This window comes from Typopeltis vanoorti, chromosome 3 (genome assembly GCF_054136105.1).
Source record: "Typopeltis vanoorti isolate ZY-2024b chromosome 3, IOZ_Tvanoo_1.0, whole genome shotgun sequence".
Classification (NCBI taxonomy): Eukaryota; Metazoa; Arthropoda; class Arachnida; order Uropygi; family Thelyphonidae; genus Typopeltis; species Typopeltis vanoorti.
In genome coordinates this window covers 133,363,654-133,381,507 of record NC_143551.1, presented here as the reverse complement: position 1 = coordinate 133,381,507, position 17,854 = coordinate 133,363,654, and the positions used below count along the sequence as shown (strand labels likewise).

Genomic DNA, 17,854 nt, shown 5'->3' with positions numbered 1-17,854 from the left:
ATTACTTCAACCTTGGTATCACGTCTGGGTCTGGCTCCCAGAGATGAGACCTCATCTGGTTCCCACTGATATGCTTTTGTGCTGAAGTGATCACTGCGTGAGATATGAGCGGCTCTATGGTGGGGTAAGCCTACCATTGGGGCAGAGGCACTACTGAGAGTTCTTCTAGGTGGTGGTGGGGGGGGGGGGGGGGGTGAGCCTGTCACTGAGTGGAACTACCACTAAGTTAAATGATCTTTCAGGTCACTCGTTGGGTATTCTGAGAGATCACGAGTTTTTGGAGCGGTGTTCTCACACTTAAACATACCTCAATACAGGCTGAAACCGGTCTGGGCAGTGATCCTTCCAATAATGCATAGCATTATACATTGGTCTGTGAGGATATGTGCTTTGCATTATCGGATACTAAGGCAAGTGATGTGAAGGCATTAACCTCTACATACAAGTTGCCCAGTCATGACGATACTTCACATGCAAACTTTGTGCTTACACTTGGATAAAGGATTAAACTAAGAATAATATTTCTTGGCATCTTTAATTTACTGTAGCCAAAAATTCAAGATCTTCAATCATTCAAAATCTTCCATAACCAATGCTTTAAATATCCATTCTTGATATTCTTTAACTGGGCAAAAATAACCTTCACAACATTAATGCTAGAAGTCTTGTGTTATTTTCACAAGAAAAATAAGATTTCTCTTACACTTGTAACCTTTCATGGCACAAATACATCACATGCACACTCTGAGCCTCAAAATCTTGGAAGTAAGTCAACTCAAAACCACATTTCTTACCTACACGACTACCAGCACTACACAAACCTCACATCTACTCAACCTTAGAATCCACCCTATCTAAAACACTTAATGCTATCCAGAAAGGGGGAAAATCCGGAGTTACGCAGTTTCTTATATGCACGTATTACCGTCCCGCTTCACATCTCACCATTAGTCGTATCTTTCAGGTGCTGGCCGCATTCGCCAGTGTTGCACATGCTGTGAACAAGCACTGACATGTTTCGTGCGGTCTCCCTTCATACACGATTTTTATAGTCTACAAACCTTGCGATTGTTTAATGTTATGTTCTTGATAAAAATTTTATCACATAAAAAATAATAATGTCATCCAAAAGAAGCAAGTCCGATTCTTCTACAGCTAGCAAGAAAAGAAAAACATTGATTTTGGAAACAAAACTTAGCATTATTAAGGATTTTGAAGGCGGAATGAAAATTTGTGAGCTAGCAAAGAAGTTCGATCTACAGGAATCCACAGTAAGAACAATCATAAAAGAAAGGTTTAGAGATTTTGGAGGACATAGATTCTAACGAGGAATGAATTGTAGCCACAAGGCAAGGAATAAAAAAATCATTAGCTTGCTATGAAGAACTTTGCGTGACAAGAAAAAGACATTATGCCGTCAGACGAATCTATTACATTTTATGAAACCATTGAAATAACTTTCTTTTTTTTATGTACAAAAAACTACAATTATGATTATATTTTTTAAATAATATAGGTGTTTTTGTAAACCTTTGGTCCCAATTGTATGTTTGTATATATAAATTACAAGCAAAATTATACCCCGAGTTACGCAAATTCAACTTACATGCTTTTTCTTGGTCCCACCTACCGCGTAACTTCGGAGTTTTACTGTGTGTGTATATATATATATGTATGTGTGTGCGTATCATGTATGTATGCTAGCCTGGTTGGCTGAGTGGTTAGCGTATCTGCTCTCCAGCCAAGACACTGCTGGTTCATATCCCATGTAGGCATGGAAGTTTGTGATTGTCTTCCACCTTCATACATTCATTCATCCAAGTACAGATACACTCTCCCAATATGGACTGGGTCACCATGGGAATAGTAGACCCAACCCTCCCACAATGGGAGAGAACCTTCACCCTGTAGTGGGTAGAAAAACAAGCTGTTTAAAAAAAAAAAAAAAAAAAATATATATATATATATATATATATATATATGGAAATGATCTGGAAGCAGTATTAAAAGAGTAGGTTGTGCTCAAGCATCCACTGATGCTTTCAGATTATTTACAACTGCAACTTACAAAATGCTAGTGCACTACTGTCAACTGAATGAATTATCTAATTTAACTGAGAAGCAATGTAATTCTTGTATAGCAGCATCATTTGTTATCAGTTAATTTTTTGGAATTATCACCAAGGCAAATAAGACTGTGAAACCAGTATATATCTGTCAGTGGCACATCATTTCCAGGTAATGTGTCTGTTTTTGTTAGAGTAAAAACTGGAGTTTTCACAAGAAAAATCTCGCCAGCTCTAATCTAATAAGATTAGACTCACACACACTGTCAGTTGAAACACTCATACAAAACTTCCCTGCATCTTAGACAAGATATCAAATCTAGGTGTTTCAAACCAAACATCGTGAACCTTGGTAACTGCGGTCACATTTTTATTAATTTTTATTACTAAAAATGGTGTGATTAACACCAAAATTTAGGTACTTCACAGTTAAAAAAAAAAAAAAAAAAAAAAAAAAAAAAAAAAAAAAAAGATACCAACCTCCAAATTTTATTAAATTTTGCTAGGCTAAAGAAGAGTTATTATAGCTACTTAGAGATGGTGTGAAAGTAACAGACGCTATTAACAAAGTAAAATTTATAGATGCAGAATTATTATTTGCAAAATACACCTAAAAGAGAATACTGTAATAGGGCAGCAGAAAATCTGGATTTTCTTTAGCATATTGTTAAATTAGCAAGAGTGGAGGAAAGGGGGGGAAGCAGCATCCTGAAACTAAACTATTTTATAAATAGTAATATTAACTATTCATAAGTAACTGTTCTTCAGTATGATGAGGATTTTTTTTTTTATTAAAAAAAAGTTCTTCATAGCTTGGATATGATTTTAGATTTTATTTAAAATCAAATCCAAGTTATACAGAATTCGTTTCAAGCAAACAAATTTCTTTTAATTTACTGGCATATATTTATAAGTATGCTAATCAAAAATAAGCCTCAAAGAAATGACTACTTTTTTTTTTTTTCCTAAATTATATATGAAACTTGTGGAGGTGAGGAATGTAACTAAATGAGTAATGTCAGCTTTTCATATATGTTAAAAATTAACATAATTGTTAGCAAAGCTGCACAGTAATTAAATAAAAAATGATACTTCAGAACTTCAAATATGCACGATTTCACAAATAACGCTAATAAAATAAACAAAACTTAAATAAACTTTTTACAGAATTTAAGGATATAAATTATCATGCAACCAACAACCAAACATTACAACAGACTTTATTATTAAGCAAATAACTCTAGATATTAATGTGAAGAAAAAAATCTGCCTCCAGGTGATTCTGAACATAATAAACTTACCTCAGTCATCAGAGGTTTCAGATAAAGGTCATGTGGCTGACCAACAACCCAATGAGAATATCGGCTCAAAGTCCAACAAGTTATGGAACGTACTAAAGCTTTTTTATCAGACAAGCATGATATAAGATAAGGAATAAGTTCTCGAAGATGTGGAATCATGCCACTCATGCAACCTAAACGTAAAATAAAGGCACTTATACACATAACTTTATAATAAAACTGAACCAATTAAAATATTCAAAACCAATAGTACATTAATCCTTTTCTCAGTGAGGTTTTGTTCCTGTGACACTAAATATTTGAAATTTTATATTATAAACTGTATCCTTTTCAAAGATGAAAGAAGGTGCCAATGGATGGGAAACTTTTCATTTAAGTATTCTTCCATCTATATCATAATGGTATCTCTACCATTCTTGCTTGATCATATATGAATAATTTTAAAGGTGCTGGAGATAAGTCTTTTCATCTTATTATTTAGGTTTTTTTTTTTTTTTTTTGACAGAAAGTGGCAAAAAAACATGTTCATAGGCTTCACAGAAAAAACTAACATTTAAAAGTATGTATCTGCAAAATCTGCCAAATAAAATAATTACTGCTTAATAAAAATTTTAATTTATGTATTTTTACTATAACTATTATGCTATTAGTACTAACAGCACAATGTATGCAGAATCATCTGCAACTTTTTGATGACATTAATGTGGGTAATGGAATTATGAAAAAGTCATTAAAATGGAACAAATTACCACACAGTTTCATGCAGTTCTATGGGAATAACAGCTAAAATAAATATACAACATAAAATTAAAATAAATTAAATTAAACAAATCAATAACATGTGAACACAGAAATTATATACAAATGTAAAAAATTATACCTGTAAATAAAAATTACTGCTCAACACCAGTTTCATATACAAAAATACTGAATTTACTGCTCTGGAAAGTTTTTTTGGAGAGGGAAAAGAATCTAAATTTTTGTGGGAATGAAAAGCCCTTAAACATTCATATCCTAATACTAAATGGGGTTTAAACCTAAATTTTGACTAAAGGTGAAACTATGACACAGAGGTTCATAATTTATGAAAACTAATTCTGGTTTTCTGTTGAATTTCTAATCATTTATATCCAGTTTATAGGTGACTTCTTATAGTGAATAATTATCTACTTTATAATTTGGACACAGTGAAATTTAATAAAATGACAATGAGTTTTCTACTAATAAAAATTATAATATATAATTCAGTTCTCATATTCCTCATAAAGCAATAGTCCACTAAATTAAATCAACAATAACTTAACTAATCAATTAAATTAAGCACTCCAACTCAAACATATGTGCTATTCTACTTTGACCATTATCCTCTTGTTTCTGTTCTTTCTTTTTAGTTCAACTCTCTTTCAATGCTTGATTTCCACTTGAAGATTTTATTTTTAAGTTATCCATATTTTTAAACAGAATTAGTTACTGATAAACAGAAATATATAAACCTGATAAAGAGCATCAGAGACAGCATGTCCTAGCATAATAGCTTACAAGGGAAAAATAATAAAAACAGCAATATTTTAATGAGATTTTAGAAATAAACAAATTCACATACCTGCAAGGAGAAGTCATATCTCAGAAAAGGAAAGTAACTAGTCCTAAAAAAAATTCCTATAGTCCGAAAGTACTATAGGAATCTGGTCTTGAACTACTATCTGATTTATTTCTTAATAACATTAAGAGTATTTGAAAGGGAATATTTGGTTCTTTACTATTGCAGCATATTTCAGAGGTTTCAGAGGATGGACCTGCAGTTTTAATTTCACTAAGTGTGGTTTCAACTTCAGAGAAATGTACTAGCAGAAATGTGTTTTGTGTGATGGATGACATTTGAGATCTAGGATAATGTCTGACAAGACCCTGAGTTTCAAGGGAAATGATGCAAAAGGCATAAAGATCACATAGCATATGATGATAAGGAGAATTCTGACAAGTAGGAAGATTATTCCACTTTATTAGGTTTGGTTAGATAGTCTGGCCTTTTGTACATAACTGTAATCACCTGGTTTCCATTGAAACTTTGGAGAGGTGTCCAGAGATCAGCAACTAAAGCTGTCTCATGGGTCTGGAAGATCGATTACGGAAAGAATTTGAGGGGGTGTAGACAAAGCTTTGCAGGAAGAAGAAGAAGAACATAAGTTATGTATGAGATACAGTCAAGTTAGAGAAGAAATACTATCAGATAAATATGGAAGGGATTATTCCTGGAATGGAAGAAAGAGGATGAAAAGAACAAGAGGCTAAAACTGGGAGTCAAATCAGTGTAACGAGCAGTACTGTCTGACCACAGATGCAAGACCTCTCGACACTTCTGCATATGGCAGAAGAAGGTGAATCCATTCCAATAACAGGGTAATCAATGCATTTCGTTTGATGGGTGTTTATTACAGGTCAGAAAATTAGCTTTTCTTTTATGAAAATTCTAGTTTTTAAAGTGATAACTATTTTGCTTGTATAACAGTTTAAAAATTTTGAATACAAAGCATGTGATTTTGGGTGTTGGTGATGAATTCATACATTGCCTTATTCCTTTCTTCCCTTCAACATGAATTGACTCTTCTTGGCACTGTGCCAGCAAGGGTTCTCCCAACTGTGGGCAGACTATAGTAGATTTTTGTGTGGCAAGGGAAACAAAATGAATTATGGAATCTAATAAGCATGAATGAGTTTAAGGTACAATATGACATATTAATGGTTATGTGGGACTTGCTGCAATGAGTTTTTGAAATGATATAGCCCAGTTAATAAAAATTAAGTATAATGAAAATTAGAATAACATGCTTTTTTCCAATGTCATTATATTTCCCTTATAAGTGAAATATAATTTAGGAAACTAATGAGCAGGTGATATGTCTTTACTGTTTTTACTCCACATTCTGTGGTGTGGTCTAGCAAATTCAGCAAGTATTCTTGCCACAAATGGATACTTTCCTGGTTGGAGAAACTGCTAACTAGACCTAGGTGACCTTTATCACTTGGCAAAACACCAGCTTACTTCTTACATTTTAGGCATCTTCCAAAATGCTTAAAATGGCTGATGTCACATTTGGTCTCCAGTTTCTACCTCTTCCTTCTGTTTTCATGTAGCGTGATAAATGATAATCCTCATGACCATTTTAACCAAATCCACCTCCATTCCAGGGTATACCTGTGATGCAATTTAGAAGCCAATCACTACTACACAGAACCAAATCTCAGGGTAACACATCAGGAGACTTTCTGATCAGCTGATAGGTAATCCTGCTGCTTTGGAGGGGAGGAGGTCCAAGTAGTGGTATGATGGGGGTACACATTTAAAGACACATTATGAAAGACCGAGTGTTTACTATAAGGGTATGTCAAAGGGTATTTTCTATATCTATCTTCTAAGTGCAAAGTCATGTGTTTAGGCTTAAGTGCTGAGTAGAACTATTGTTAAAGATTTAATGTATTGAAAATAGCACAGGAAAAGAATTAAACGTTTCATGCTTCCAATATTTCATCTCAGTCAGAGAAGTTCAGGAAGTACAAACTAAATTGTCATGCGCGCGCGCACGCACACACACACACACACAAGTGCCACTACATAGACACTCTAGAGTCCTAAACTAGGAAGGAGTGCTAGTTGTTAAATGTTGGTTGTAACTCCGGATTTCTAAGAATTAATGTTTTTGATATTTTGGGAAGTTTAACACATCAATATTTATTTAAATTTGATTGTTTTTTAAGGGCTGCTGTAAATTATTATAAATATGTGTGTATGTGCTTTTCTGAACTTGCTGCAATGGAGCATAGTGATCCCCCCCCCTCCCCTATTTGATTCTAATGTGAGGTGTTCAAGGCATGGTTTGCTAGAGCTGAGTGACTACAGTTGTGTTTTTTATGTTTTTTTTCCAAGCAGATATTTATGGAAATCGATTGTTGCTATTCATACTAGTTTTCCTTTAACTAACACAGCCACCAGCTCGTTACAATCTGAGCTTTCATCCTTTCTTAGCATTTCAAACATTTCTGATGCCCCTGCTCAAAAAGAATTCATAAAAGTTAAAAATAGACATAACAGAAAACATAACAATCTTTTTAATTCATAAATCATCCTCAAATTCATCCCCTTCATGTAGTATCAACCTACCGTCTAAAAGCTAAATGATGCAGCTAATATTCCTCTTATACCAATAGTAGATGCTACTGATTTCCCCTCTTAGATTATTCAAACAATTAGTTAAATCTCTTATCCCCTACCCACTGGTCATATTGCTTCTTTTATTAGAAATTCTACCCATTTTTAAGTGTCTATTGAAAATTTAATTCTAAATAATTCTGATATAGGCATCACTTTTCACACGACCCCCCCTCTCTCTCTCTCTTTTTTGGCCAATATCCCCTTGAATGACATCTGCCCACTTTTATTTTCTTCGGGATGTCACAGATCTTTGCTATCCAGAATGGATAGCAGAAGAGAAATTTACAAGAATAGAGGGTGCCATTATGCTTGCAGATAATGAATGCATTTAAATTGAAGTTTATACCACAAAATAATGAAGTGAATGTGGAAGAAATTTTTCTAAAGATTTAAAAAAAATTTTTTTTTCTAAATTAACCTCCTCCCCATCATTCTCTTGAAATTTTTTAATGGAAAGTTTTGAAAAGCATGCTCTTGACTCAAGTCCTCTCCCTTAAACTTCCATCTTGCTATGTAGATGATGTGATATGTTCTCAATTTGGATTAATGGACTAGACACATTAGACTGTTTCCTCCTTCACCTTAATGAACAACATCCTAGAATACATTTTACTATAGAAAACCTATTGGCACAGATATATTCACAAACTTTCCCATGCAGTATGGTATTATTAAAACTCTAACCAAGAGAGCCATTACACTTTGTTCCAATGAAGCTTTCTCCTTACTACTGAAATTAACAACATTAGTCGCACCTTCCTACCTAATGGCTACGATTCTGACAAAATCGGCTTAATCCTTCGTCTAATCCTCAACATTCTCTTCAGAAAGATTATAGTGATGCCACTACCATTCCCTAAGCCCAATGTACCTGAGAAAAATTAGCTAGATTTAAAAATATGTATACGAGGTGTGGCTATTAAATAATGAGACTGGTTTCAAAAATGTGGTTTATTATTACAATTGTACAACTTAATTGTTATCCCCCTTCAACATACTCTCCTCCTCTATCTATACACCGTTGCACATGAATTTTCCATTGTTGGAAGCAATGCTGCAAGTCATCAGATATTATCTACTTCAATAGTGCTGATGTTTTTTCCTTTACCTCATCCACTGACTGAAAATGGGTGCCCTTCAATGTGGATTTCAACTTTGGAAAAAGTGGCATGGGGCTAAATCCGGCGAGTAAGGTGGATGGTCCAACACTGGGATCTTCTTATCATTCAGATACTGATTTACAGGCAGTGCACTGTAGGCTGGAGCATTGTTCTGATGGAGGACTGTTTCCTCCATCAGGAAAAAAAACAATCAGCATTGCCTTCAGTTTTAACTTGCCACGTCTCATCACATGTGATGATCTTCTCCTGGAAGTCTGGCTCGCTGTCAGCCATTCCATGATGTCAGTGCAAATTTGTTTCCAGACATCTTTCTGCTCCTGACACAAGTTTTTAGGAACCATTTTGGCACAGACTTTGTTCGTGTTCAATTGCTCATGGAAATGTTGTACAGTCTTTTTATCAATGTGCACCATGTCTGCTATCATCCGAATGCTTAATCGGCGATCATTGCAGACAATTTTATTAATTTTTGCAACATTTTGTTCAGTTCATGCAAAACGACTGGATCAGCATGACAGGGCGATCCAGTCGTTCATCATCTTCAATATTTTCTTGACCTTCAGTAAAGCGTTTGTGCCATTCAAACATTCACGCATGTGATATTACATTATCATCATACAACTCCTGCAACAGTTTCAAACACTCGGTTGGCGATTTCTTCAATTTCATAAGGAATTTGAGATTAATGGGCTGCTCGAGTTTAACATTAGACATTATTCCGGCAAAGTGATTTCACGCGTGTTTCTTTTATACCTGCCTACAGACTAACTACAAGCAACAGCAAACAATGCTTAACTCAACTGCTTTTAGAACCTTCAAGGTCATTCACAGAGCAAGCGCATCCCACTGCTACAAGTACACGATTCGCATCGCACTTTGTCTCGTTATTCAATAGCCACACCTCATATAATCTATTCATTGGTTTCAAACCCCACTTGAAAATGGCAGTACCTATCTATTTACCTTAAGGACCATCTTCTCTTTCAGTTCCTGGTATGTATACAGTTCATTGTTCATGCAACTTAGCCTCCTATGGAGCCTGGAAGACCAAACATTATTTCTTGAAGAACATAAAAAATACATTTATAACTATAACTACAATCAGTCGGGTCTAGACGAACATGTCTTGAACACATGACACAGAACTAAATGGAAAGAAACCCTTATGCTCCATCACAGTGAGTTCAGAAAAAAAAAAAAAAAAACTTAAGAATCTACAGCTGTCCTTAGAAACAAATGGAATTTAAATAAATCCAGATGTGTTAAACTCCCCCAAATATGGTAAACATTAATTCTCAGAGATCCTGAGTTACAACTTAGGCTTCTGACTAGCATTACAGAGGGCACCTCTCCTAGTTAGGACTTCAGACAGTGTCTGCATAATGTCACTTTATTTTCTGTTGTTTGTTTGTGTGTGTGTGTGTGCACGCATGCACTACAATTTAGTTTGAACTTTAAAGTACTTTAAAGTAGTACTTAAAGTACTAAACTTCAAGTAGTACTTAAAGTTTAGTACTTTAAGTGCTACTTTAATTTTTGTTACAGGTGAATAAATGGCTCAATGAACATTCTCAGCAACTACTGTGGCCAGGAAACAGCCCAGATCTCAATCCTATTGAGAATTTGTAGTACCAAATGGAGACTGAAATACACAAGAAGAATCTGAAAACACTTTGGGAGCTCCAAAAAAAAAGCCATTATAAGGGTATGGAATCATGAACTGACAGTTGCATCCATCAGGAAATTGATTCTGTCAATGCCTTGCTGATGCCAAGCTGTAATAAAGGCAAGAGGAGGACCCACAAAGTACTAAATAGCAAAAAGTGAATTTTTAGCTTTGAAAATTAATAAAACTGTGTAGTTGAACTAAATTTTGATACAAGTTTTGGTTTTTCCAGTGATAATATCACTGCCCACCTCCGTTCTGAAATATTTGCAAATTTGTCAAGTTTCTTGTCATTTCTTAATTGTCATATCATGTACTAATAATGACAGCCAAATATTAATGAAAAATAAAAATTATATTATCTTCTTCATTATTTGTGAGTATTGTTTTATTGTTGCTTTTCAAATACATTCAAATTTAATTACCAAAAAAACATGGTTATAACAGGTGATGTGGTTTCTATGAACATGAGAGTAAATATAAATATCTAGTCTTGCCATTATTAATGTTACAATTTCTGCACATCCCCGTGCTGCCCAGAATTGTGAGAGCCTGGTTTCGTTAGTAGCACTGTGTGTAGCCACATTCGCGTGTTTATCAGTAAAGGGAGATGTTTAGCTGTACTAGCTAACATGCAGTGGGGAGATTCTTTGAACTGTGTAGCTATAATGGCACTTAACAAGGTTAGAATGCAGTCACCTATTATTTTCAACACACTAAAAAAAACTTGGGATCAGTAGGATGTTTGTGTATCAGACTATTAACTGTTATAACAATACAAGAGACATATCTAACTGCAAGAACAGGTTGACCATGCTGTGCTAGGACGCAGGAAGTAATGTCAGGAAAGATGAACATTTCACAGAGAATGGCATCACACGTACTAACTAATGACCTGGTGATGAGAGCCTATCATCATTCTACTGGACGCTTCCTAACACCGCAACTTATGTTACAGAGGATGATAAAAATCAAAGGCACTACTCCAGCAGTACATGAATAACATATATAGAGATATCCTCTTCACAGATGAGATTTTCACAACTGAAGAATAGTTGAAATGCCAAAATAATCAGGTATATGCTTATTATGGTTCCAAAGCAAATGCTATAGAACATAGGATTCAGAGAAGTCTTCACCCCAAGTTAGTGATCATTTGGTGGGGGGGTATCCAAGTTGCATTTCAGCAAGAGAGGGATCAAACTTGTAAAATGTATCATGACACCATGCTCAAATCTCTGGTATGTCTCTTGAACAACACCTTGTTGGTGGGCAGCAGAGAGTCCAACAACACATACCCTGCACACACACAGTGAGCACCACAGAACTGTGGATGGAAGAGAATGTGCTCAATCACACATTGCCATCTGGAAGTCATGATCTGAAACTGTTGAACTTCAAACTGCAGTAAGAACTTAGAGAGGGTGGCCTGCAAGAAATGACACGCAAGCACAGCCGGCCTGAAGGTGGATTTGGAGTGAACAGTGGCAACATTTCAATTCAATGTTGTGCATGCTGCCATCGATATGTAGCCTCAGAGACTTCAGGTGTATGTGCGTGTAGGAAAAAAAGGGGGCCTTTCAAACATTGAGTGCTGGTATATACATGTTGTATGTTTTATTGTGTTTTTTTACTTAGAAAATTAATGCTTTAGAGTATATTAGTGGGGTGTTTAAAAGTCAAAGCTGTATAACTGAGATGAGACTTCCACATAGCATAGGAATATAACAAAGATCTGTATTTAAGTTTTGTCGATTTGGAAAAGGCATATGACAAGGTGCCAAGAAAGAAGCTATTCAATACGCTACAGTTATATGGTGTCAATGGGGCATTATATCAAGCAATACTTAGTCTTTATTTGAGTTCTAAGTCAAAAGTTAGAATTGAAGAAAGCAGAGGAAGATGGTTTAATGTTAAATCTGATGTGAGACAAGGCTGTACATTATCCCCTCTGTTATTCATTATCTATATGGATCACATTATGAAGGAAAGTGGTATTAAACATGATATCAAAATTGGAGATGTTAATGTCAGCTCTTTGCTTTATGCAGATGATGTTATACTTCTAAATATATCCGCTACAAGTCTGCAAGATTATCTGACTAAATTGAATAACTGTTGTAACAGATATGGTATGAAGGTCAGCAATAAAAAGACAAAACAATCAAAATGGGCAGAATCATTGAAAATGTCAACTGTGTTGTGAAAGGAGAACCTGTGGACCAAGTAAAACATTTCAGCTACTTAGGGATGATTTTTAGTGAAGATGGTAAATTAAATATAGAAATAGACAACAGAATCAACAAAGCTGGTATGGTAGGAAGTCAACTGAATAAATTCATATGGAATAAGAGGGAAATTAGTCGGAACACTAAATTAGCTGTATGCAAGATAGTGTTCAAACCAGTTTTAACTTATGGATTTGAGAGCTGGGTCAGAAGTAAAAGACTTCACCAAAGACTAGAGACCGCAGATATGAGAGTCCTGAGAAAGATTATAGGCCTGAACAGATGGCATCAATGGCAATATCATATTAAAAATGAGGATATTAGGAAAGAACTTGACATTGTCAGCATCCAGGAATGTGTTAGTAGAGCTAATCTCAGGTGGTATGGTCACTTAAACAGAATGGTCGAGGAAAGATTAGCAAAACGAATATTCTCTGCCAGGTTGGCAGGAAAATGACTCAGAGGAAGACCAAGATATAGATGGATTGATACGGTACAAAGTGCCTTAGACGATAGAAATATAAGATCTGATAATGTTGTTGGAGTCTTGACAAGTAACAGACTGATTTGGAGGGAAATTGTAGATAGGAAGTTAGTAATGATGTAAATTTTTCATGTAGTACTATCATATCCTGTACACCTCCTTGAGGGTACATGGTAGGAAATTGATGATGATGATGATGAGTATATTAGTGTAAATTTTAGTGTTTTTACAACATATTTTTATTAAGATATTTCAACAATAAGTATAAGTTTAAAATGGCACCAAAAACGCACAACAAAAGTAATGCTAAAAGAGCACCACAGGCGAGAATAAGAAGGCTAGCCAGGTAATAAGGTTATTGGAGTTGTGGAGGAGGTTAATGAAAATGAATTAACCTCAAAATAGCAAAATTAAAGCAGATCATCAGAGAAATGATGGGGGGAATAACAAAAAGTCAAGAGGCATTTAAATTAGCATAGGGAGAAAATGAAAATTAAGCAGCAAAATAAGAAACAACAAAGCATGCAAAACAGGTAAGTCAGGAGTAAGTGACATTGTTAGTAAAAAGAAAGAAGTTATTTGGTGTGGTGACTCTATAGTATAACATGCTATTGATGTGTGAGTTATAACTTCGAGTTTTCCTGGAGCTAAAAATTAAGAATATAAAGCAGGGATGCACAAACTTTTTAAGGCCGAGGGCCACATAGTTCCACTGTTACTTATTGGAGGGTTGCCAAAAAAAAAACTTGAAAGTTATCTACCATATATTGTTTATTTTATTTATACCTATCATAATTGTTACCAAAAAGGTAATAAAAAGTAAGTGAATTTAATTTGAATCATGATATTGCATCAATTTGACAATTATTTTGATATTTGGTTCGAGTTTTGTAGTAGCCAACCGCAAAATTGATTCTAAATTTTCACCAGTCAAGCAGTTCCTATTTTTCGATTTGTTAATATTCATGACTGAAAAAGTTTGTTCACAAATATATGTTGAGCCAAAGAGGCTTGCACATTTTAATGCATTATCTAGCAACCATTTATAATTGTTTTTATTGACACAACGATAGAAGTTTAATAAATTGGCTTCGTTAAATTTATTTCGCAGGCTCTCATCGTTTTGAATGTCGCTGAGTTCAAGCTGTGCTGATTCGGCTGCATTTTCAGGCAAAATGGCAAAAGGATTGCTAAATAAATCTAGCAACGGTTTCACTTTTTTAAAATCAGAAAACCAATCTTTAAAGGCTGATATCAAGTTATCAATCTTTTCAACATGCACAGTTTTGAAGTTGTCATTGAACTTTTCAGAAACTTTCTTATAATTAGGAAAATGGATGTAATTCCCTGACTTCAGTTGGATTTGAAATAGATTTAACTTGCACTGAAAAGACAAAATGTGGCTGTAAAGTTGAGTAACCAATTGATCTTTGCCCTGAAGTGGCGTATTTAACGTATTTAAATTATTAGTAATGTCAACCAGAAAGGCTAAGTCACATAACCAATCTGGACTTTTTATGTCAGGGACGTTTCTGTTTTTTCAGTCACGAAGATTTCAATTTCATCAATTAAATTTAGGAACCGCTCCAATGTTTGTCCACGACTTAGCCACCTCACTTCTGTGTAAAAAATTAAGTCACCATATTTGCTTTCAATGTCTTCAAGAAACTTTTTAAATTGTCGGTGATTAAGGCCACGGGATTTTATAAAATTTATCGTTGAAACCACAACTTTCATGACATGTTCAAATCCAAGTTTCTTAGGGCACAAGCTCTCCTGGTGGATTATACAGTGGAATTGTATCAACTCATTGTCGTGCCATCCCAAATGCTGTTTCAATAATGTTACCAATCCAGAATTAGCTCCTATCATGGAAGGAGCTCCATCAGTCATGATACCTGACAATTTTGTCAGATCTAAATCAATTTTGGAACCCTGTTCCATGAGCCCAGTGAACATGCCATTACCTTTCGTTTGATCTGACAATGAACTCATTCCAATCAGCTCCTCACTTACCTCATACTCTTGCGTTATTCCATGTGCAAATATTAGCAAATGGGCTGTGGAAGTAATGTCAGTTAATTCATCAATAGCTAATGAAAAATAGGCAAATTTCTTTGAATAAGATGTTAGTTGGTCCTTTATATTTGACGACATTGCAGTACTTCTTCTTTGCACAGTCATCCTGTTTAACTGAATTTTCTCAACATTTTTGGCTGATTCAGGACAAATTTTTTTAGCAGCTATCTCAAGGCTAAATGGTCGGCACCTTTTTTGCAATAAGGTGAAATATTTCAAAACTTATTTCTGTTGCGATTTCCGAATCTTGAATAGGTTTTGTAAACATCACTTGCTGACCTGTCAATTCTCGTTTCAAAAATGAAATCTTTTGTTTGCGTAGTTCTTCGGGTAGATTTGAAAATGTAGAAAATTCAGACTTTCATAGTCTATCCTTATATTGTATTCTTTTGGTATGGCTACAGCACTTTTGCAAATCAAGCACACGATATTATTAAACGACTGCACAAAACCATATTTTTCGGTCCAGCTATCCTGAAACTGCCATTTTTCATCCTGTAGTTTGCGTTTCCTACTTGGCCCTGCTTTATCCATTGTAGCAACCGCACCTAGGAAAACAAAATACTCATATGACAAATTATAAAATTTGTTCGCGTGGATAGGCTTATGTATTCGTGAAACATGTTGTAATAGGTTTCACAGTATAATAATGCACTCCTTTATCACATCCAGGTGTCTATGAAGTGCCCTGTTCTTGCCATCAAGCCTACTACGGACAGACAGGAATAAATGCGGACATCCACCTCAGTGAACACAAAAAATATATCCGACACTTTCGCTATGGTAAGTCGGGTCTGGAGGACCATGCTTTGGATACCCCTGCACACAGGATCAATTGGAAAGAAACAAAAGTAATGCACAGAAGCTTCTACAAGTCAGAGAGGTTATTCCTGGAATCAACAGAAGCCTTAAAACATACTCCAAACCTTAACAAGTAGGTATAAATCTACCAAAGATTTGGGAGACAGTCACCCTAAGACCAAATTAATATTTATTACTTTTATTTTTTAATTTACACTTTTCAAACTTTTTAAGACTATCATTTGGACTACTATTTCAAAACTTTGAATTTTTTTTTTTTTTTAACCTAGACGGCACCATATTAGGACTTTAGTCTTGTGTTGCACGCTGCAATCACTTTTACTAGCCCCACTGTTACCGGATTGTGGTTGTCTTGCCTTTGTAACAAACTTCGTGTTGTGTGCTCTGAAGATGCTGGATGTAATACCAGTGAAATATTAGCTTTTAAGTTAATAAATAGTTATTTTCTTAACCATCTGTGTTCTTATTATACCGTGAAACCTATTACAACAATATAAAATTTGTTAACATTATTTCTAACCGATTATCGTAAGTAGACAGGCAATCGTGATGTCACAGCTACTTTGCTTTGCGCATGTACCATTTTTAAAAATTACCTATCGTGTAATTTGTTAAAGTTAAAATAATACGGTGAGGTGGGCCACCAGCAAATTAACGCAGGGCCACGGTCTGTGCATCCCTAATATAAAGGAAGCAATTCAAAAACAGAAAAGAAAAGTAAACGAAATCGTAATTGTAGTAGGTACTAACAACTTAACTAGTAATAAGTTTATTATGAGAGAAGACATGACAGGGTTGTTGGAAAAGGAAAGAGTGAAGCATGAGAAAGTGAAAATTGTCAGTATTTTACACAATATGATTAAAATGAATTAAGAAGAAGGGCTATGATGGGAAACGATTCGATGCATAGGCCATGTACAAGGAATGGATGCGAGTTTTTGGATGTGTGGAGTGAGTTTGAGGGAAGATTGGATTTGTATAAGGACAGTCTACACCTGGATGCGTTTGGGTATCAGGAGTCTAGAAGAACTAATAACTGGTATACGACCTAAACAACAGAGTCAGGGAAACTAAACAATAAAGGGAGGAATGGTGAGAATGTGAGTGTAAGAGCGACAATGTTACATAACTGTGTTAATAATAGGAATGGGCTTTGTCATGGATGTGTTCACGAGGAGAGAATGATTTCGACTTTATGTTCTTCCGGCTCAGACCCATCAAACGTATGCAAAGATGTCCATGTATAAGGCACTAGAGAAGAATAGAAATCTGCAGACAAGCATATGCAAATGAACATGAAGGTAGATTATTATTATGTCTGTACACAAATGCTAGGAGTATCATACACAAAGGGGCAGAGTTTGTTGCCTTTGTCAATATGTTGGGACCTCAGATTGTAGGCATTAGTGAGACCTGGCTATCAGAATCAAACATAATAACTGGTATCGAATGTAAAGGGTACACTACTTTTAGGAGGGTTAGAGAGGATAGGAGAGGAGGGGGCATGCTGCTAATGATATCAGATGACTAAAATCCAGTTAGAGTTGAAACCTATGATTGTAGTACTACAACTAACAATATTTCATGTGGCAGTGAGTTTGAAGCCATCTAGTGTGAGGTGGAATATAACAAGATCAATTACACAGTGGAGTGTTGTTACAGACCTGATGGATCGGTTGCTGGTGATGAAGAAATGCATCACCAAATAGAAAAGATGTGCACAAAAAGAGTAATCATAATGAGACACTTTAATCATCCCAATAATGCTTGGGCAGCAGAAGAATCTCATGAGAAGAATGAAAATGAATTTATTAAACTGTTGCATGACAACTCCCTCAAGCAGCATGTGACAGAAGGAACTCGAGGTCAAACAATGT

At 35.1% G+C, this 17,854-nt stretch overlaps 1 protein-coding gene across 3 annotated transcripts in view; it reads right to left on the bottom strand.

The window, feature by feature from the left end:
• Positions 1-17,854, bottom strand: part of Tnpo (transportin 1) — a 491,580-nt gene that overhangs the window by 268,456 nt on the left and 205,270 nt on the right. For all 3 annotated transcript variants that reach the window (XM_090390863.1, XM_090390862.1, XM_090390864.1), the window contains one exon: positions 3,368-3,540. In XM_090390863.1, coding sequence (XP_090246989.1) covers positions 3,368-3,540 — 173 coding nt within the window. The remainder of the gene's footprint in view (positions 1-3,367; positions 3,541-17,854) is intronic.